The sequence below is a fragment of the Myxocyprinus asiaticus genome, chromosome 9 (assembly GCF_019703515.2).
Source record: "Myxocyprinus asiaticus isolate MX2 ecotype Aquarium Trade chromosome 9, UBuf_Myxa_2, whole genome shotgun sequence".
NCBI lineage: Eukaryota > Metazoa > Chordata > Actinopteri > Cypriniformes > Catostomidae > Myxocyprinus > Myxocyprinus asiaticus.
In genome coordinates this window covers 39,691,528-39,714,645 of record NC_059352.1, presented here as the reverse complement: position 1 = coordinate 39,714,645, position 23,118 = coordinate 39,691,528, and the positions used below count along the sequence as shown (strand labels likewise).

At 41.6% G+C, this 23,118-nt stretch overlaps 1 protein-coding gene across 20 annotated transcripts in view; it reads right to left on the bottom strand.

Annotated features, from left to right (window-relative positions):
• Position 1: 1 nt before the first annotated feature.
• The window catches only part of LOC127445836 (islet cell autoantigen 1-like protein), a 38,023-nt gene continuing 14,906 nt past the window's right edge, over positions 2-23,118 (bottom strand). For 6 of the 20 annotated variants that reach the window (XM_051706241.1, XM_051706245.1, XM_051706247.1 and 3 more), the window contains 8 exons: positions 18,535-18,585; positions 18,135-18,181; positions 7,155-7,223; positions 6,811-7,065; positions 5,632-5,898; positions 5,397-5,495; positions 5,144-5,270; positions 2-3,355 (listed from right to left, as the gene is read on the bottom strand). In XM_051706241.1, coding sequence (XP_051562201.1) covers positions 5,155-5,270; positions 5,397-5,495; positions 5,632-5,898; positions 6,811-7,065; positions 7,155-7,223; positions 18,135-18,181; positions 18,535-18,585 — 904 coding nt within the window. In that variant the 3' untranslated portion in view covers positions 2-3,355; positions 5,144-5,154. Of the gene's footprint in view, positions 3,356-5,143; positions 5,271-5,396; positions 5,496-5,631; positions 5,899-6,810; positions 7,066-7,154; positions 7,224-7,253; positions 8,421-17,109; positions 17,285-18,134; positions 18,182-18,534; positions 18,586-23,118 lie in introns of those variants that run through there. The other 14 variants (XR_007898054.1, XM_051706243.1, XM_051706242.1 and 11 more) reach the window with 14 other exon arrangements.

Below are 23,118 nucleotides of genomic sequence, written 5' to 3'. Positions count from 1 at the left end.
ATGACAGAATTTCACTCAAATTTATTCACTCTCAAATGGACTATTAAAGCTCTTCCATTCCAGTTTCCTTCAATGAAATTCTACAAGTACATTGTATATGTAACTGAAACAAAAGGCATAGTTGCATAAAATAAACCAATGAAAGCAGCTATGAATGGTGCAGTGTACATTCTTTTCATACAAAGTTTAAAAAAAGATAAAGAACAAAGTGTTACAATAATGTTGCAACATATAGCTCCAAACACAAGGAAATTATTCTAGTACAGAAAGTGACACCTCAAAACATTAAACTGCACAAAAACAGAGAAATATGTGCTTGTCAAATATGGAGTGATATCCCATTTGAAATGTTTCATGGTTAGATACCTACATAAGCTATTGAGTGTAAACAAACAAGTTATCAAAACAGACAAGATACATTCTGGAACCATCCGAGATGGCCCTCGGAGACAGTTTAGTGCAAGCAATAATTTGATTTTTTTATGAGTCAAGAGTATGGTAATCTGGAATAATATGAAAAGTGTCATGTTTCTTTAGAGTAGGGGAAGGGGTTGCCAGGTTTTCTGGCGCTCAAAATAACATACAAAAAAATGATCACAAACACACACAGAGAATTCTTTCCAGTGTTTTGCAGCACAGTGTAACTGAAAAACTTAATTCTCTGAGTGTATTATAGCATTATTGTCACTGTGAAAGCATCACCTATTATTAGCTCCATTATACCATCTCATTTTCATTCAACTAATGGCACAGCACACGACTTGCATATGTAGTTTACAGTAACACTCTATTATGGTATCAATAAATAATTTAATTTATCGTTTTTATTGTTCGCCGTTAAACTAAACAAGTGAAAGTGAATCCAAAAATAAATATTTGTGATGCATGCGTAACTTTGTCTGTAGTTAATCTGTAAAATACAGTCTGTAATCTATAATAGGTGTAATAAATCTGTAACCCTGTTTCTGGATATTTAAAACTCTTATAGCAAACCCCCCACTTGAGATATTTAGTATTTACAGACTCATATAGGTTTATCCCCCCAACCCCTTATTTCCCATGTAACAACACTCAGATTTAGTGATATAGAGAATTCTTAAACATTTTACCCTTCATTGTCTTAACATACAGTAGACGCACACATTCACACACACTTTGAAAGATGGAAAGAGACATATTCCCATAATTAATATGGACAGTTTTCTACAGTATATCCTTCCTTGGCTCAGGTTGAATCGTTTAAGGAAAAGGTAATGTTCAAGCTCCAAATCAAGGATCTCTCATGGGTAGAGAGAATAATTTGGATGTTATCCAGCTTTAAACCTTCACTCACTAAAGGAAGACATGGCAGGTAGAGAACAAGGTTAACTCATGCACAATACAAGTCTTGCAATACAATGACTCAAGTAAAGCCTTAAAGCCTGTCCTTACCAGGCGCGATATAGCAAAGCAACACGTGATCAAAGCAGTTCCTTCCATGCTAATCAAAGTTTCAGTCCTAACCATCTGTGACACGGACAAGTGACAAGCAACAGGACATATTGTTGGTCACTTGGTTTCTATTTTTGCTGCATCTTGCTGGGTAGCCCCACCCACACTGAAATTTATTTGGACCAAAGAAGTGTTCCTCATGTGTATTAAACATGGACAAGGAGAGACTGATTGTGGAAGTTGAGATGCATCACGGATATCATGAAAATAAAAAAGTATGTGTTTTTAGTGGGGGGGGGGGGATGTCAATTGATTAAAATTTTAAAATTACATTAATTACATATGCAGATAAATTTATCAAATTAATCACATCAATATTGGCTGAAAAAGGTCCTGAAATAAAGATATTTTAATATATAATCATCAATATATAATACATTTCAATATTTATTTATAATATTATAATAAGAATACAATTTCAGATAATTTAAAGACATTACATTATCCTTCTGAGACCCGAGCATGACTGCTGTGTGCATTTTCCATTTCCCTTTTTGATTTGTAACTAGTAGCACCTAATAAACAAGCAAAAAAAAAACAATTTTTTTTGTATCTACATATTTGGACGGCGGGACTAAGTTGTGAAACTTTAAATAATACCTTAAATCTATTTTTCTAAATAGACATCTGCGACCAAGCTTTAACTTCCTGGCTGATGTCTTGAGATGTTGCTTCAGTATATCCACATAATTTTCCTTCGTTATGATGCCATCTATTTTGTGAAGTGCACCAGTCCCTCCTGCAGCAAAGCACCCCCACAACATGATGCTGCCTCCCCCATGCTTCACGGTTCAGATGGTGTTCTTCGGCTTGCAAGCCTCACCCTTTTTCCTCCAAACTTAACGATGGTCATTATGGCCAAACAGTTCAATTTTTGTTTTATCAGACCAGAGGACATTTCTCCAAAAAGTAAGATCTTTGTCTCCATGTGCACTTGCAAACTGTAGTCTGGCAGTTTTGGAGCAGTGGCTTCCTCCTTGCATAGCAGCCTTTCAGGTTATGTCGATATAGGACTCGTTTTACTGTGGATATAGATACTTGTCTACCTGTTTCCTCCAGCATCTTCACAAGGTCCTTTGCTGTTGTTCTGGGATTGATTTGCACTTTTCGCACCAAACTACGTTCATCTCTAGGAGACAGAATGCATTTAAATCTATCTGTCTAACGCAGCAGCTTACATACTAAAACCATTGACTTCCATGAGATTAGTACCTCTGAATACCTGTTTTTTAAAGTTATTGGTCCATCGCCACTGTTTGTGTTTCTTGTGTATCGCCCACCAAAATCTTTGTCTGATTTCTTCAGTGATCTGAATGAGCTGTTAACTCTAACTTGTGTCATGTGTTCATCTGTATTGTTACTTGGTGATTTCAACATACATGTAGATGCTGATTGTGCTGCTGCCCATGAGCTCATGTCTGTGTATGAGTGTATCAATTTAGTACAACATGTTGACTTCCCTACACACTCTCGTGGCCACACTCTAGAGCTAGTCTGTACTGCTGGTTTAAGTAATGTCTCTGTGCTTGGCTCTTAGACTGGACTGTCTGATCATTCATTTATTGAACTTAAGTTGTGAAACCCCTCTCCCCAGGTCATGTCTGAAATCCATTATAAACTACCGCAACTTTAAATCTATTGATCCTGTATCCTTTTCTGCATCAGTACAAACCTCATACCTTACAGATATTACAGAACTTACCTGTCCCATTGACATCCTCAGTAGATCCAATACATCCATTTATAATGCCCTTGATTTACATGCCCCTCTTAAAAGTAGACTTGTCCCCTCCACTCACTCGTCTCCCTGGTTTACACCTGAACTTCGCACTCTGAAAGCTGCAGGACGCCGCCTTGAGCATCTCTTTAAGAAAACAGTTTTAAAGGAATAGTTCACCCAAAAATGAAAATCTGCTGATAATTTACTCACCCTCAGGCCGTCCAAGATGTATAAGAGTTTCTTTATTCATCAAAACAGAATTTAAGAATTTTAGGATTTCATTTCAAGCCTCCTCCTTTAAACAATGCAAGTGAATGTATTCCATTTTTTGACGGTCCAAAATGCATATTTAGGGTGCATCCAAATAATCCACACGACTCCAGTCGACAAATAAAAGTTCTTCTGACCCCAAATGATTGATTCTTTTTAGAAACAAAACAAAACTTATATACTTTTTAACTACAAATGTTTGCTTCCGTACATCTCTGTGACGCGCGCTCATAAGAGGGATGATTTAAGCTCGTTGGTAAGGTCAGGCATCACATGGAGGAGGAGGCAGGAAGCACGTCATTGTAATTTTTGCATAATTTTATCACTGTACAATATGGTTCTACATAAATTTCATGCATAATTTAAATAAAAAGTTTTCTATTTTATTAGCAGTTTCTTTTTCTTCGCTTTGCACGAGCTTAAATGCTTTCATTCTATACTTTTTTGTTTTCACGCATTGCTTGTTTAAATGTTTTCAACAAAAAAAAACACAGAACATAATATAAGCTTGGTTTGGATATAATTAGAAGATTGTTTTTTTAAATGGTGACGCAACCTTTATGACTAAATAATTTTACAACGTCTCTTTCTCATTAATTACCTTCATTTAATAATAGAATATTTGAGTATTTGTTTATGTGCTAAAATATTCAAATACCAAATTATTGATGAATGCCCATCCCTATTCAAAACCTGCTGCCCCCTTACCACATGCTCCTTATCTGCATGTATCAATGACATCAATACTTGGATGACCAATAATTTTCTCAAACTTAACACTGAGAAAACTGATGTACTTTTAGTTGGTTCTACAAATTGTTCATCTCGCCACTGTGATCAGTCTGTTGATATTGATGGTGTCCTGGTCAGACCCTCCTCTACAGTCAGAAACCTCAGCATTATTTTGCTTCCTCCCACACATCTCTTCTCTCACAAAAGCTGCTTTCTTTCACCTCTGTAATATTGCCAGACTACGCCCCATTCTCAATATAAAAGATGGAGAGAATCTTGTTCACACTTTCATCACTTCACGACTCAACTACTGTAATGCCCTCTTTTCTGGTCTCCCCATTAAAACAATCAATAAACTGCAATACATTAAGAATTCTGCAGCTCGGGTTTGCACTTATTCCAAGAAATCTTCTCACATCACCCCCATTTTACATAGACTGCACTGGCTTCACTCTGCTCTGTCCAGCTGTCTTAGATCAACTGTCGGTTAGTTGTCTGTACAGATGTTTTTTTTGTTTTGCTCCAGTGACGGAGGGATAAGTTTATAAAATATGCATTCATCTTCACTGTATTATATATATCCTGTACAGCTAAAAAACAACTCACTTCACAACTCCCTTTTGGCGCCCCTCAGAGGATATTTCACCTGTAAAATGGAGCTCACACATGCCCATGCGCCCAACAACAGGTACCGCTATTGCCACTAGGTACAGTGCTTAGCATTTCAATAAGCACAGACTGATTTTAGCTAATGAAAAGTCAGTCCGATTTTACTGTGAGATAAGTCTAGTTCTCACTGGCTATGATTTTATAATGTCATCCAGCATTTTTGCTTTCAATGTGCATATAATATCTTCACATCACGCCTGGTCTGGACATGGTCTTGTTTACTTTTGAAAAATTAAGCAGTGAATAGACAGACACACTTACAAAAACACACCTCAGGCATTGAGGAGCTCCTGATCACTGCATCCAATAGCATCTGGGTTTGACAGAGGGTCCAGATCTGCAAAGAGGTTGAACCAGGCAGACATGTCCCTGGAACTTCCTTTAGCAGCTGAAATCAAAAGAGACCAATTAGAAACAGTGAAAAGTTCAGGAAAATTTGTGAGGTAAGACCATTTAGGACTAAGACCTTACCCATTGATCTCCATCTATTGAGAAATGCACACAAATGTCTCACCATTAACCGAAGAGTTTGGGCTGTTTTGGACAGGCTGAGTTTGTCCTCCACAAGGTGGTTGGAGAGGTGGGGCTTGAAATATGGGTGGTGTCGCCCATCCTGAATAACACCAAAAAATGAACAAGAGTGATGTGATCTGCATGCAAGACCGTGATTAACTGCTTGCGCGCCACACTAATGGCACAAAAAGGATAATTCCTCCCAATACTAGAGGGAAGTCTAAGATTTAGCAAACCTGTTGCGCTGAGGCTGTGGTCCAGTAGATGAGATGGCAGGAAGCCGGTGGGTGTGTTCGATGTTTCTGCTTGTGATGAGGCAGGAGCAACTGGAGCAGGAGGGGCCTCAAAACAGCCGAAAGCATCCTGCCACACCTTACTGAACTCACTAGTGCCACCTGTGGCACCAGGACTTAGCAGATCTTGCAGGAATGACCAATCTCCTCTCTCTCCCTCCTCTTCTTTCACCTCACTGGAGTGCAAAGCCTCAGACAACAGGTCTCTGCCTACCACAATGAACAGGAAAAGTGTCAAAAATGTGCTTTCACTATAAATGGCAGTAAAATAAAATCACAGAAATGTTTTAATAAATACAGTACATGGTCAGACAAATAATCTTATCAAAGGCATCAATACTTCTAAACTCTAATAATTTTAAACAAATTACACTACATGGCCAAAAACATGTGAACACTCGAACACCAAACCAATTGTTGATCATTTAATTTCAAAACCAACAACAGTTTGCTTCCCATTCAGACATTTCATTGAGGTCAGGCACTGATACTGGGCAATGGAGCAAATTCCAATTCAGCCCAAAGGTGTTCAATGGTCTGGGAGAGTTCAGGTATGGGCTTTGTGCAGGTCAGTCAATTTTATCCCCAATAGACTCAATAAACCATTGCTTTATGGACAATGGTTTGTGCATGCTGAAGCAGAAAAGGGCCCTCCTTAAACTGTTGCCACAAATTTCAAAGCACACAATTCTCTTAAATGTTATTGTACGCCGTAAGATTTGTCTTCACAGGAATGACTGGAATAGCCAAACCTATTAATTTACAAAGGGGTGCCTGCATACTTTGGGCCATTTAGTGTATGCAGTTAATCAGCACTAACAAAAAGCAAGACCTAATTTTAGGTAAAGAAGAAAAGGTATCCCAGAATCCCAGAAAAAAAGCAAACTGAAGAACGCAGTTTTAAGACAGAAAGGTTTTTCCAAGTTTGAAGAAATTAAACAGTTTAAGAGGGTCTGACACTCCTGCCGTCTGTTTACAACTCAGAAGGTAATCAGAAGGTGAACAGAGCCTTAAGCATGAAAAGAACACATCCAAGGCAGGTTTCAGATTGATTTTAGAGAGAAAGGACAGGCCTTAAGTGAGCGCTGTGTGAATGGGAGAGACCTATACAGACATATATACCTATTTCAGGTTGTACAGTGCTGAGTAAAGCTTTCTGCTTTTCCTCATGTGAGGCACCTAAATCCCACTGGACCGTTGCATGTGCCGAGGCATCCTGCAATATGTGGGGCTGCACAGCAGGCATGGCCATGTTTCGGGTTGGGGTCAAAGCTGGAGCGAGGGAAGGGATCATGAACGGGGCAAGGTCACAGGTCATGAATAGGAGGTCATCATCTGTGCTAGCTTCACCAAAAGGGCCTAATTGTTCATTCAAGGCTGCAGTACAGGTGCAGAAGTGAACGTGAGCGATACAAACAGGCATAGTGTAAAAATAAGATGCTCGCACACAAACACATCAAACCTACCAGAGTCCAGGCTGGCACACAAAGAACTGTCAGATCCTCTACTCTGTCCATCTACAGCACGAGAAGGAACTGTTAACGATAAAAGAAAGAACATCTTTCTAAAACACTTGAGCTTTTGGGCCCCATTTACACCTGGTATTTATATCTGCTTCGGTGATCCGATCTCCAATGGTCTTGTAGTAGATACATGCAGTCCGCGATAAGTGTTGTGTGGTGTGAGCAAAAACAAAAGATTGAACCATTAAGTGTGTGCAGGGCACCAACTGCGAGTTGTGTAGTGCGCTTGGCTTAATGCATCCCAACAATGGACCACCTACACATTAAACTCAAACTTTGCATCCAAACAAGGGTTTTAAGTGAAACTTTAACCTTGTGCAACCCCTGCATCCACCACATGCGTGGACGCTGTATTTTGGCTTCCCTATACGCAACGCATAATTTAAACCAACTGAATACTGCTCACAACACTCTAGACTGTCATTTAAGGGTTACATTTCTGGCGTACAGAGTCACGTGACACAACAACATGCCTCTGGTAAGAAACCACTTTAAGTTTTTTTCACTGAAACCTGTTTGGATATAAAGAGCAGTGTCACTCGTTTCGTTTGGTATGCCGCTTTAAAAAAATTCATTAATTTTTCACATGTCAGTGCACTGATAAACATGATGTACAGATATGTGGATTTTTATTTTGCCATCACTGTACAATACAGTTCTATTCATTAACATTAGTAAATGCATTACTATATTTACTGTGCATTTGCAAGAATCAATGGGCTCATCCAAAAGCTGAAAAGTGTTGCTTTCAGAGGCTTTACATGGAGTTTACTGTTCTGAGACCAGTGCAGACAGACAGCACACTGAAGGTTAAGCCATTAAATAGGGAGCAAGGGAGCATCCTGTAGCTCTCTATGCAGCTAAGTGCATTCACTCCTAAAATCCAAAAATAAAAGTTCAGTTTCAGGCTGCAAATGATTGTAAGAGAAGTCACACAGAATGAGGGAAGGAGGTCATTTCAGGTTTCAGGTGAGCTTTTAATCACAAACTTCGGCGTAAAACAGTCACAACTGGCAAAGTAACTTCTTCAGCTTCACAAACTCTTTAGCGTCAAAGGCTGCTAGTCACAGCCTCTTAATCATCACAAAGTCTTTATCACAACTCTTTAAGGTCACAACTCAGTAGCTTCACCGTGAGACTCTCATGCCAGACTCTCTCTGCCTCTCTGCTTATGGCGTGGCCACATATATGCCGCTCTCCCCATGCTCACTGGAATTAGAGACAGGTGTTAGACAAAATCTAGCTCAGGTATAAGCACCCTTACCGCTTTCTCTCCAGACGGATGCTCTACCACGCCCCCACTGGCACAAACCCCCACCGCCCGACTCAGGCTGGGGTGCCATCCGGCCTGCCTACCACTCCCCCCCATTTCTGGAAAGGAAGTCGGCGACAGCCATCTGTGCCCCCGGTCTGTGGACCACCTTGAATTTAAAGGGCTGGAGAGCCAGATACCACCGGGTGATCCGCATGTTGGTATCCTTCATGCGGTGGAGCCATTGGAGTGGGGCGTGATCTGAGCAGAGGGTGAAGGCCCGCCCCAGCAGGTAGTAACGGAGAGTGAGGACCACCCACTAGATGGCTAGACACTCCTTTGTGCTGTACACAGTGCTGTACTTTGTTTCCCTCAAGGAGAGCTTGCGGCTGATGTACAGCACCGGGCGCTCCTCACTCTCCACCACCTGTGAGAGCCCGGCCCCCAGCCCCCTGTTAGATGCATGTAAAAGCGGCCCCCCGCAAAGTGCAGCTTTAACCTGCGTAAATGCCTGTTGGCACTGCTCCGTCCACTGGACCGTGTCTGGAGCTCCCTTTTTAGTGAGATCAGTCAGCGGGCTGGAGACGTCCGTATAGTTAGGCACAGATCTCCTATAATAGCCAGCCAGCCCCAGGAACTGTCTCACCCCCTTTTTGGTCTTGGGTCTTGGCCCTTGGGCAGGACGCAATCACCGCCATCTTGTCAATTTGGGAATGCACCTGCCCGTGGCCCAAGTGGAACCCCATATACCATACCTCCACCCACCCAATCGCGCACTTCTTAGGATTTGCTGTGAGCCACGCCCGTCGCAGCGACCTCAGAACTGCCCTCAGATGCTGCATATGCCGCTGCCAATCATTGCTATAAATTATGATGTCATCCAAATAGGCAGCGGTGTAAGCCGAATGAGATCTGAGGATTCAGTCCATGAGGCGCTGAAATGTGGCTGGAGCCCCAAACAAACCGAACGGAAGAGTCACAAATTGGTGTAATCCAAACAGTGTGGAGAAGGCCGTTTTTTCATGGGAAAAAGTGTCAAGGGGATCTGCCAATAACCTTTTGTCAAATCTAGTGTCGAATAAAATCGAGCAGTGCCTAACCGATCGAGCAACTCATCAATACGAGGCATTGGGTAGGCATCAAATTTAGACACTGTGTTGACTTTTCTATAATCCACACAGAACCGTACAGTCCCGTCGCTCTTAGGAACCAGAACAACAGGGCTAGACCAATCGCTGTGGGATTCCTCTATTACTCCCATATCGAGCATTGCATCCAATACTATTTTTTATTTTTTTTATGCTCAGGCAATCGGTAGGGCCGGCTACGTACCACCACCCCCGGCTCGGTCTCAATGTGGTGCTGGATGAGGTTTGTGCGACCCAGTAGAGGGGAAAACACATCTGCGAATTCCTGTTGTAGTTTGGCAACCTCTGCGAGTTGGTACTGCGAGAGGTGGTCTCCACAAGTGACCGGGGTGATGCAATTGTATTTTGTATTTACCTCCGGCCCAAGCTCCGCCCTCACTGGAACCACCGTAGCCAACGTCACAGGGGCCGCCTCCCTCCACAATTTCAGGAGGTTAAGGTGATAAATTTGACATGCGCCCCCTCTATCGGTTCACTTTACCTCATAATCGAGTTCCCTCACTCGTCGTGTGACCTCAAAGGGTCCTTGCCACTTGGTGAGTCATTTGGAGCTCGATGTGGGGAGTAATACAAGTACCTTATCTCCCGGTGCAAATTCCCGCAGCCGAGTTCCCGTTATACAGTCGGCTCTGTCATTCTTGATCTTGGAGCAAATTCTCCTGTGTTAGTTGCCCCAATGTGTGGAATTTTGCTCTAAGATCAAGAACGTATTAAATTTCATTCTTACTGGTTGAAGGTCCCTCCTCCCAAGCTTCGTGTATGACATCAAGCACGCCACGCAGGCACCGCCCATTCAACAGCCCGAATGGGGAAAACACAGTGGAGGCTTGCGGGACCTCTCATACTGCGAATAACAGGGGATCGAGCCATTTGTCCCAATTTCTAGCATCCTCGTGCACAAACTTACGAATCATGTTTTTTTGTAAATAAAATTTTTTATTGATTCAAAGAGAAAGCACAACAGAGAAAAACACAACATATTCACACCAAATCAACATTTAACTTTTAACACTCATTAAGATCCCTCCCCAAACACCAACCCCACCCTACCCCAAAAAACACCCCTGTGGTCACATAAAATAATACACACAAACAATAAAATAAAAAAATTTAAAATAAATAAAAAATAAAATATATAATAAATATACATAATTAAACTAAACATCTCCCTCCTCATCCCTTCCCCTACAGTCCTCCAAAACTGCCAAATGCCTACCCCACTTCCAGAAAAATAAGTCCTCCCACCCCAGCCTTCTATCTATCATCTTCTCATAAGCCGCCACCCTCCCCATCTCTGCACACCACTCCAGAAATGGTGGCGCTCCGTCTGACTTCCATCCCCTTAAAATAATTTGTCTACCGATCATCACGCCAGTCAGAACCCAATTTTTTATATATTTGTCGCCCGAATTTATAACTTCCCCATCGCCCAAAATGCAAAGACTGGGGCAAAGTAAAATTTGAGTGCCCAGAATGTCATGCAAATAATTCTGAAATTTTAACCAAAAATCTTGGATCTTAATGCATCCCCAAAAAACATGGGCTATGTCTCCAACTTCTGATTGGCATCGCCAGCATGTGGGTGTGTCTTTAAGACCAAGCCTATATAATCTAGAGGGGGTTCAATAAATTCTTTGTAAAATCTTAAATTGCATAAGGCGAACCCTTGCATCTCTAGATGCAGACTTGACATTTTTCAGAATCTTAGTCCACACTCCATCCTCCAATACCAAATTCAAATCTTTCTCCCATCATTTCTTAATAGAATTTAAAGCTCCATCCCCCATACTCTGAATTAACAGGGAGTAGTACACTGATGCCTCATGACCTTTTCCAAAAGCCACAATCACCTCTCCCAAAGCATCTGCCTCCTCAGTGGGGTGTGTGCTACTCCCAAAAATAGTCCAAAGCAGGTGGCGCAATTGTAAATACCTATAAAACTGAGGTCTGGGGATCCCAAAATGTTGGACCAAGTTTTCAAACGATCTCAATACTCCACTTTCATATTGGTCACCGAGTGTAGCAACCCCCCTCACAATCCATTCTGGCCAGCAGAAAGGGGACTTGCCAATACATAATCTTGGGTTCTGCCATATGCTCGAGCCAACATTTAAATAAGTGTCCAATTTAATCAATCTGGACACTTTAGTCCATACTGAGTGTAAATGCGAAATAACGGGATGTAACTTAACTTTTCCAATTGGTTTGATAGAGATGCTTTGTAATGGCGAAATAGGGGCAAGAACTGCCTGTTCAATAACAAACCAGGGAGGGGCTTGTTATTGTCTCAGGTGGAAGTGACCAATGAGCCAAATGTCTGAGACTGAACGCATAGTAATAAAACAAAATCTTGGGTAGGCCTAGCCCACCTTTGTCAATCGGCCTATGTAACTTATTAAAATGCAATCTGGGACGTTTACCATCCCAAATGAATGACTTCGCTATGCTATCGAATTGCTTGAAATAAGAGAGGGGGACATCTACAGGTAGGGACTGTAGCAGGTAGTTAAATTTTGGAATACAATTCATTTTAATAACATTAACCTTTCCAATCATCGATAAATGTAATGAAACCCACCTGCCCACATTGCTCGAAAATCTTTTTATTAAAGGGTCAAAATTGACACTAACTAAATCAGACAAATTTGCTGGGAATAAATTCCCCAAATACTTAATGCCCTGTTTGGGCCATTGGAAGGCGCCTGGCTGGAAAGCAGTCACTGGACAGTACGCTGTCAGAGCCAAAGCTTCGGATTTAGACCAATTAAATTTGTATCCTGAGAACTTTGAAAAGGAATTAATAATTCAGTGGAGGCAAGGCATAGATCTAGTAGGTTCAGAGACAAATAATAAAATATCATCTGCGTAAAGCAGAAGCTTATGCGCCACACCTCCTGCAATCACCCCTGGAAAATCATCCTCCTTTCTTATCGTGTCTGCTAATGGTTCCAGGGCAAGACAGAACAATAAAGGGGAAAGAGCGCAGCCCTGCCAAGTTCCCCTATCCAGAGTAAAATAATCTGAAATTAATCCATTTGTTTGTAATGCTGCTACAGGGTGTTTATAAAGTAACTTAATCCAACCAATAAATGTACTCCCAAACCCATACATTTCCAAAATCTTAAAAAGATAATCCTATTCTACCATATCAAATGCCATTTCGACATCAAGTGAGATGGCAGCGATCAGAGTCTGATCATTCACCACTGACCACATAATATTGATGAGACGCCTGATGTTATCAGAAGAGCTACGGCCCTGAATAAACCCCACCTGATATATATGTATAAGAGATGTCATAACTTTACTTAATCGGTTAGCCAAAATTTTTGACAATATTTTTACATCTAGTTGGATCAGGGAGATTGGATGGTAACTTTTACACTCACTTGGATCTTTGTCCTTTTTAAGAATCAGACTGATACAGGCTTGTGTGATGGTTGGAGGAAGCTTTCCATTCTTTAATGATTCAGTATAAACTTTTAACAAAAGTGGAGCCAGTTCTGTAGCATAGGATCCAAAAAATTCAGCGGCAAAACCATCTAGCCAAAGGGGGTTTACACACTTTTGCTTCACTATGATCAAGGACTAAGTCCATCAAAAGATTAAAGTCTCCTCCCAATATTATATCAAGAGGGGTGCCAGCAGCTTGCAACATCCCTTCAAGATCTATAAAAAAAACCTTATCAGCGTTAGGTGCATAAATATTAGCCAAAATCAACCTTTGCCCTTGAATTTCAACTAACACAATAATGACTCTTCCTAATTTATCTTTAATCTGTTTGAGACATTTGAATTGTAGATGTTTATTTACCAATATAATGACTACCTTGCTCTTACTTGAGCCAGCACTAAAAAAAACATGTCCACCCCATATCTTCCCAAATTTTTCAGCTTCCTGCGGGGAGAGATGCATTTCTTGAAGAAACACTATATCATATTTCTTACGTTTAAGAAACGTAATAACCTTCCTTCTTTTTATGGGGTGACCCAACCCATTTGCATTCCATGTGGAGAGAGATAGTACACTCATATTAACAACTGACATATTGATATAATAAAAAAACAAAATTGTGTGTGAAAAACAAAATTATACAGACCACATTCCCCATTAGTAAAACAATCAACTCCCAAACATCCCCCGAACAAAACAAACAGAAAAAAGAAAAACGTGCACATTAACCCCGTGCACGAAAGCGCCAACCGGCGACAATCCCTCTAAACTCAAAAGGCCATGAATGCCCACGAGCCCCCACGACAACTTTGCCATCGGATTGCTCAATTTTGCCTCACAAATTTGAAAATACAGAAAATAACAGAAAATACTTTGTAAAATAAACCCAGCAAATAGGAAGAATGAACTCAAAGAACATGTAGATTCATCCCACAGAACTGTCTCAAGGATGTGATCTTCCACAAAACAAATTCCAGCCAATTTAAAACCGTTTAGATTCCTCAAACAGAGAGACGAATGTTCAGTGAGCCGGCTGTTATGAGTTCAGCGGATGACGTAATAATTCCAATGTCCCGTAAAAAAAAAAACTCAACAAAACAAACTACAGCCAGCAGGAGGAATAAGCACGAAGAACGGACAGATTAATCCACAGCTGTTCCAAAGGAGTGTTATTCAATAGAACAAGCTCCAGCCACTAGGCAGAACCAATACAAAAAGAAACAAAACCGGCATCCCAGTTCCCCGGATGGTCGAGTTAATTCACTCGGAGGCCGCATAAAAGTATATACACCATGACTTACACAGTCCGTCAACTTTATAAAAGACATCCTTTGTGTGAGCATGTAGATATTTTGCTTCCCTTTGCTCCTCACCTGGCGCAACACAAGATCTTTATCGGATGATCTCAGAAATCTGTCCAGAATCTATCAGAGCCTATCTCCCTCAGGAGATCTGTGAGCTCACTTGATTTCCAGCTTGTGGCCTGTTATGTCGAGCAGACTCAGGAATTTCACCATATCTCTGCCCTCCTCATGCTCAGGAATTCTAACAATTCGAACATTATTCCTGCGGCTTCTATTCTCAAGATCTTCAAGCTTTTCAAGGAGATGTTCCAAATCAACTTTGGTCACGGACGGATTAGCGGTTAATTCCCTCTCCGAAGATTCCAAAAAATCGATTCATTTTTCAACATCAGTCACTCTTGTAACTAACTCGGAGAATTTTATTTCCATCGCCGTAATCGATCGACGTATTACAGCGAGATCCTCCAAGTCAGCAAGAATCTTCGTCAACATCACCGACATGTTGGACAGTTGATGCTGGATTCCTTCTCACACCGCGCCATCCAAATCGAGTCCCCGCTCTGTAGGCCTGTCGGGGCTTTCATCCTGAACACGTAAGTGTCTTTTAATGTCTCCAGAGCCCGAGGATTTTGACTTCTTTGACATGTTTTGCAACAAAGGGCAAATGTGTAACTGGGTGTATCAAAATTCACCAGATTATAACATGAGAATAATCGAAAATTCAGCAAAGTGTGCAGAGCTTGTCGCTCACACGTCTGCTCCTTGCATGGCGTCACGTGACCCTACGAATCATGTTTTTAAGGGTTTTATTAAATCTCTCCACCAGGCCATCTGTTTGTGGATGGTAAATGCTGGTGCGAATTGACTTAATGCCCAATAATTCATAAAGCTTGCGTAATGTCCGCGACATAAAGGTTGTCCCCTGATCGGTGAGGATTTCTTTCGGAATCCCCACCCGGGAGATTATTTTGAAGAGTGTCTCCACAACATTACGTGCTGAGATGCTGCGCAGAGGCACTGCTTCCGGATATCTTGTTGCATAGTCCACCAGGACCAATACAAAGCGATGTCGGGCTATTAGTTGGTTCAGTGTTTTTCTTTCCCCTAGATGACCCGCCACGGGATTATAATGAGCTGCGTGGAACACCATTTCCCGACAGCTCCGCTGTATTAAGGGCTGGGTTGTTTCTTCCTTTGTTTGAGCATCCTGCGTCACTCTATACAACCGCTCGTTTATAATTGCGAAATAGGGATATGAAAGTGCGACCTTCGGCTGGAGTTGCTGAACATCGATCACACTCACTTGGTTGAAGGCGTGCTTGAGGGTCTCGTCTCACGACTGCTCCAAAGGGAAATCCCCTTCAGGAAATCCCGAGGATGGGAGGGGCTGCAGCCTCTCCCCCCTCATGTCATCCTGACATGGAGCTGACAAAAAAGGCCCCGGCTCCGCCTCCCCTGCCAGAGCATCGCACATTTCACATCTCGTCACTTTTGCGCAGGACCCCTCCGAAATAATACATTTGTTGGTGGATAGTGGTTTGATTGCAACCCGTGTTCACCAATGCCTGGTGAGTACCCTTCCTTGACACTTACCGGTATCCGGTACGCCCTGGTCGGGGGCAGCCTGAGGAGTGTTGGGGATCCGGACCACCGTCTTCAGCTCCATCACAGGGTACTGATCCTGGAAGTGTCCCAGATCTCCACAGCTCCAGCAGGCTGGCCCAGGCACTACCCCCACACCTGCGTTGGCGGGTGCTTCTACCTGAGGGGGAGAGCGACGGGGTACCATAGATGCTGGGGGTACCAACCCCCACGCATGGGGAACTGGCCTCGGTGGCGGGACTCCTTGCCTCAGCGGGGCAGGAACGGGCCCTGGGGAGAGAGCAGAGTGAGAGGGAAGAAGGGAGGGAAAAGACATAGGGGGAGGGGAGAGAGTAGGAGGGCTCTTCTGCCCTCGGGTATGCCGCCATATGGTCCTCCGCCAATTGGACAGCCTCCTCCAGTGATGCCGGGCGGGCTCACTGGACCCATTCCGCTGTTCCTTGCAGTAGCTGATGGACTAGCTGCTCCAGTACCACCTGAACGATCACTCCCTCGATGTTGCGATCCCCCACCAGCAGCCATCTCCGGCAGGCATCTCGGAGCAGTTGGGCAAAGACAAATGGGCAGCCGGTCCTCTCCAACTTCATGACGTGGAAGAGCTGGTGATTCTGCTCCAGACTTCGGCCAACCCGCTGCAGGATGGACTTCTTCAGGTCCTCGTAAGCCAGAAGTATAGCCGCCAGCAGTTGTTGAGCTGCAAGCTTGGCTTCCCCGGACAGCAAAGGAATGAGCCTGGCCGCCCATTGGCTGCGCGGCCAGCCCCAGATCTCGGCGGTACGCTCAAAGAGGTCTATGAACGCCTCTGGATCATCTGCCGCCCCCATCTTCTGGAGCGTGGCCAGGGGCATGGGGGATGTGGTGGCCAGGGTCGTGGCTGGGGCTTTCTCCTGGCTGAGAAGGCTCTGGATCGCATGCCGGTCCTCTGCTTGAGCTTGTAGAATCTTGAAGAATCGACGATCCTGTTCTTGTCTCAGCTCAAGCAGGGATTGTTGGTGGGATTGGTGTAGGCCGGCGAGGGACTTGAGGATTTCTGCCAACGGGGGGAGCTCCATGGGGCGTACTTCTTCCAACTCGGGTTTTGGCACCAGTGTAAAGGGGTTAAAAGGGAAAAGAGGAGGCGAGAACCGGCTTGAAGGTGTAACTCATAATTTAATAGTGAATTTAAAGCAAAAGCCAAATAACAAACAAACATGCAGGACAGCTGCCTGTAGCTCTCTCCCTCTCTCGAACTGCTGTCTCCGGTCGCCTTTATCCCTTGCTCACCTCATCAGACTGATTGGGGTCATTCCGGCCCGGCCATGCCCTCCTCCACACTACAATGATGTTTCAATCACTCAACATGTTTGGCAGACATGAGACAATGGTAATCAGTACATAGTACATATATTTATTTTAACATGGTTGGCAGTAACTGGATGATGCTGGCCATTATTTTGAATCAGAATCAATTATGCTAATTTCTGATGTAATGTCTGTAACGTCTCAAAAACATTAATAACTAACATTACTGAAAACAAACAATTTGATGAAAAAAAAAGCTACTTTCTATAGCTTGGTATTATTTAAAATTTCACAACTTAGCCCTCTTTCCACATACATATGGACAATATTGTTTTTTTAGGAAAACTATATGCTCTAGAATTATTTTTTTTTTTTTAATTTGTTTATTAGGTGTTACTAGTTACAAATCAAAAAGGGAAATGGAAAAATGCACACAGCAGCCATGCTCGGGTCTAAGGAGGTTAAAAGAAAATAACTGTCTGATCTCAAAAAACCCTTATATGAACAAGGCTTCATGGAACATCTTTGCTATGCCTGACAAAAACATGCAGTTACACAGATTTTATAAAACATGCACATCAGAATCATGCTTTTCTGAAATTAATGAGCCAATGCAATTAAAATCGCATTGTCACATTTGGGTTGAGAAAAAAAATTGACTATACTGGGAGAAACTCTGTTTTTTGTGATTTGTCAAAGTGATCACAGGAGACGCATTTGAGACACATGTTAATACCACGTGTTGGCTGACCACATATGATTGGATCACTAGCCATGGATATTAATACAAGGTGTAAACAGGACCTTAGATAAGCATTAGGCTGAGTAATCATGATGTTGGACTGGGTGTTTTACAAATTGTGCGTTAAGAGCTCAACATACCAGTTTTGGATGATTCACAGAGCTGTTCATCTTCAAGTGACACAAGACTGAAATACAAATATGCAAACACAAAATCAATTTAACAGACACACCAATGGATGACTAAATGGATGTATAATTTCTGAAATGGGAAGAGATGATTCATACACCTAGACAGGAACTAAAACGTACAATTAAATCTAAAATGACATATTGGATCACCCAAAGTGTTATTTCTAGGTAGAGGGTGTGTGTGATTCTTTCAGTTATTACATGGTATTGAAAGTCTAACACAGTCTAACAAATAAACCATCTCATTTCCTACTGCCAAAACAGGAAATGACAGGGGAACTTCAAGTGGTGTTTCTTGTTCACTGAGGTGGGTGGGGGGGTTCTAATACAATTACAATTTTCCACTCACAGATCAGTAACCAGAGCCTTTAGAGAGGCCTCCTGCATGAACAGACCAGATCTGAGAGAGACGAAGGGGTTGAGGGAATGAGGAAAGACAGTGAATGAGAGAGATGTCAATAATAGGCAAGCAATGTGACTTCAAAGCGGAAGAAATATTTTGTTGATATTGTGAGGAGGAGAACTAAGACAGTTGGATGTGTATGTATACAGATAAGAGACAAGTATCTACTGAATACATACAAGTAACTACAGTACATGATGTTATACAATATGAACAAGCAGTCAGTAATTATACTGACTTAAAGGTGAAGTACAGTGCATCTGGAGAGTATTCACAGTGCTTCACTTTTTCCACATTTTGTTATGTTACAGCCTTATTCCAAAATGGATTAAATTCATTATTTTCCTCAAAATTCTACAAACAATACCCGATAATGACAACGTGAAAGAAGTTTGTTTGAAATCTTTGCAAATTTATTACAAATAAAAAATGGAAAAAAAAAATAAAAAAATCACATGTACATAAGTATTCACAGCCTTTGCCATGACACTCAAAATTGAGCTCAGGTGCATCCTGTTTCCACTGATCATCCTTGAGATGTTTCTACAACTTGATTGGAGTCCACCTGTGGTAAATTTAGCTGATTGGACATGATTTGGAAAGGCACACACCTGTCTATATAAGGTCCCACAGTTAACAGTGCATGTCAGAGCACAAACCAAGCCATGAAGTCCAAGGAATTGTCTGTAGACCTCCGAGACAGGATTGTATCGAGGCACAGATCTGGGGAAGGGTTCAGAAAAATTTCTGCAGTATTGAAGGTCCCAATGAGCACAGTGGCCTCCATCATCCGTAAATGGAAGTAGTTTGGAACCACCGGGACTCTTCCTAGAGCTGGCCGCCCGGCCAAACTGAGCGATCGGGGGAGAAGGGCCTTAGTCAGGGAGGTGACCAAGAACCCGATGGTCACTCTGACAGAGCTCCAGCATTTCTCTGTGGAGAGAGGAGAACAACCATCTCTGCAGCACTCCACCAATCAGGCCTGTATGGTAGAGTGGCCAGACGGAAGCCACTCCTCAGTAAAAGGCACATGACAGCCCGCCTGGAGTTTGCCAAAAGGCACCTGAAGGACTCTCAGACCATAAGAAACAAAATTCTCTGATCTGATGAAACAAAGATTGAGTCATGTCTTCAAGAAACCAGGCACCGCTCATCACCTGGCCAATACCATCCCTACAGTGAAGCATGGTGGTGGCAGCATCATGCTGTGGGGATGTTTTTCAGCGGCAGGAACTGGGAGACTAGTCAGGATCGAGGGAAAGATGAATGCAGCAATGTACAGAGACATCCTTGATGAAAACCTGCTCCAGAGCGCTCTGGACCTCAGACTGGGGCAAAGGTTCATCTTCCAACAGTACAAGACCCTAAGCACACAGCCAAGATAACAAAGGAGTGGCTAAGGGACAACTCTGTGAATGTCCTTGAGTGGCCCAGCCAGAGCCCAGACTTGAACCCGATTGAACATCTCTGTAGAGATCTGAAAATGGCTGTGCACTGACGTTCCCCATTCAACCTGATGGAGCTTGAGAGGTCCTGCAAAGAAGAATGGGAGAAACTGCCCAAAAATAGGTGTGCCAAGCTTGTATCATCATACTCAAAAAGACTTGAGGCTGTAATTGGTGCCAAAGGTGCTTCAACAAAGTACTGAGCAAAGGCTGTGAATACTTATGTACATGTGATTTTTTTTTCCATTTTTTATTTTTAATAAATTTGCAAATATTTCAAACAAACTTCTTTCATGTTGTCATTATGGGGTATTGTTTGTAGAATTGAGGAAAATAATGAATTTAATCAATTTTGGAATAAGGCTGTAACATAACAAAATGTCGAAAAAAGTGAAGCGCTGTGAATACTTTCCAGATGCACTGTATGTAACTTTTTTGATGTCAAAATATGTTCTATTATCCCAGTTTATTTTTCACTGACAACTATAAGTAAGCCATCCATGGGTTTATCTCCCCCAAAAGTATAAACTCTGAGCCTCTCTGGCACTATCAAAACATTGATGTTTAGATTTTGAACAACTGACCACGCTTTGTGTATATGTTATAGTGGTCTCGTTTAAAACGATGTAAAACATTTATCACCTTTTATTTAGTATGGCCTATTTGTTCATAGGGAATCAGAAAGTGCAAAAGGGCGTGATGAGTATAAGGGGTGTTGGCAACATACTTTACTCTTGTAATTCTATTTCGTGCCACTAGTAGCACAGAAATTACATCACCTTTAATTTTCACTAACCTTACAAATTAGCATTTTTAACAGTGATTTCAGAAAGTACGCAAAACACTGTAACAGTTCCCGGCTTATTTGAGTTGGACATAATAACCTGTAGTTCGGTGAGTGAATGAGTTGTTCCAATTCGGTGCATAATTCCGACTGATGACTCCTGTGTTCAAGTCACTCTGATTTGTCAATCCATTTGACCAGGGGAGTAAAAAGTACTCAGAAATTATACTTAAGTGAAAGTATGGAAACTGAGTGAGAATTGTACTACATTAAAAGTCCAAGTATTAAGCCAAAAATATACTTGAGTGAAAGTAAAAAAGTATTCACATTAAATTGTACTTAAGAATTAAAAAAATAAAAAGTAAATTTTTTTCCAAGCTATAATGAAATCAAGAGAGGATATTATGTAAGAGGATGTAGTTAAATTTGAATGATTTGTTAAGTCGCCTTTTTACTGTCTCCGTGTGATGACTGTCATATTTCTCCCCCATTGGCATTCGCAAACTGGTCATAGAATCATGTTACAATAACTGCATTTTTGCAAAATGATTTTTTTGTGGCCTGTTGTATGTAACCCTAGAGGCGCTAAAACAACAACAATGACTTTTATCCCCTTTCACTCAAATCACGAGTAAAACAGCAGATTATCAGTTCATAAACACTTACTTTTAGCTCTTTATCTCACACAGTGTTATCTTATGACATATAAGACAGTCAACACATGAGCCCAAAGTGTCATAGAAACACCACAAAATGTTGTGGTTGCTTCAGAAATTGTGTTTTTCATCTCACATTTGCTTTTTATGACACAATCGGTTTGGTTTAGGTTTAAGATTTAGGGTAGTGAGGTCATTTTTGTTGATGTAAATCTCAATTTAACATTAACCTTAAAAACCTGTCTGTTCGGGAGAACATGTCACTTGCTTTTAGCGCCACACAGTGGACATTTCACTTCTAAACTGCCCGGAGACGTGTAATGAACCACATAATTTGATTTAGCAAAAAGGCTGCCACAATCACGCAGTGTTCGTTGCATGGGAGAAGGCACTTACGAATTGCGATGTCGGAGCACCCAGCCCCTTGAGACATCAAGAAAGATAAAAAAATTCAAAATAAGCTTTGAAGAAAGTTAGTAATGTAGTTGGTTTTGTGAACTGTTTTCTGAGGTTTGCTAGCTAACCTTGCTGTAGAGCAGATGGAGCAATTCAATAAAATTAATAATAAAAATTAACTCAGATTCCATTATTTTTATTATCATTATTATATCATCATTATCATAGCTGGTTTTATAGTTATTACTATAATTAGTAGTTGCCTAACAACAACAAAAACCACAACAATAATAATTCAGCAAATAGGGTGTACAAATTCATAGATATGATTTAAATATGAAGGCAAGTGTAGAAATAAATGACATGTACACATTTAATTACAAATGCCTTTTGATTATATATACAGTTGTGCTCAAAAGTTTGCATACCCTGGCAGAAATTGTGACAATTTGGCATTGATTTTGAAAATAAGACTGATCATGCAAAACAAAATTGTCTTTTATTTAAGGATAGTGATCACATGAAGCCATTTATTATCACATTGTTGTTTGGCTCCTTTTTAAATCATAATGATAACAGAAATCACCAAAATGGCCTTGATCAAAAGTTTACATACCCTTGAATGTTTAGCCTTGTTATAGACACACAAGGTGACACACACAGGTTTAAATGGCAATTAAAGGTTAATTTCCCACACCTGTGGCTTTTTAAATTGCAATTAGTGTCTGTGTATAAATAGTATAAAAAGGATATAAAAAGATATCCAAAGCCTTGAAAATGCCAGTCAGTACTGTTCAATCACTTATTAAGAAGTGGAAAATTCGGGGATCTCTTGATACCAAGCCAAGGTCAGGTAGACCAAGAAAGATTTCAGCCACAACTGCCAGAAGAATTGTTCGGGATACAAAGAAAAACCCACAGGTAACCTCAGGAGAAATACAGGCTGCTCTGGAAAAAGACGGTGTGGTTGTTTCAAGGAGCAAAATACGACGATACTTGAATAAAAATGAGCTGCATGGTCGAGTTGCCAGAAACAAGCCTTTACTGTGCCAATGCCACAAAAAAGCCCTGTCACAATATGCCCGACAACACCTTGACACGCCTCACAGCTTCTGGCACACTGAAATTTGGAGTGACGAGACCAAAATAGAGCTTTATGGTCACAACCATAAGCGCTATGTTTGGAAAGGGGTCAACAAGGCCTATAGTGGAAAGAATACCATCCCCACTGTGAAGCATGGTGGTGGCT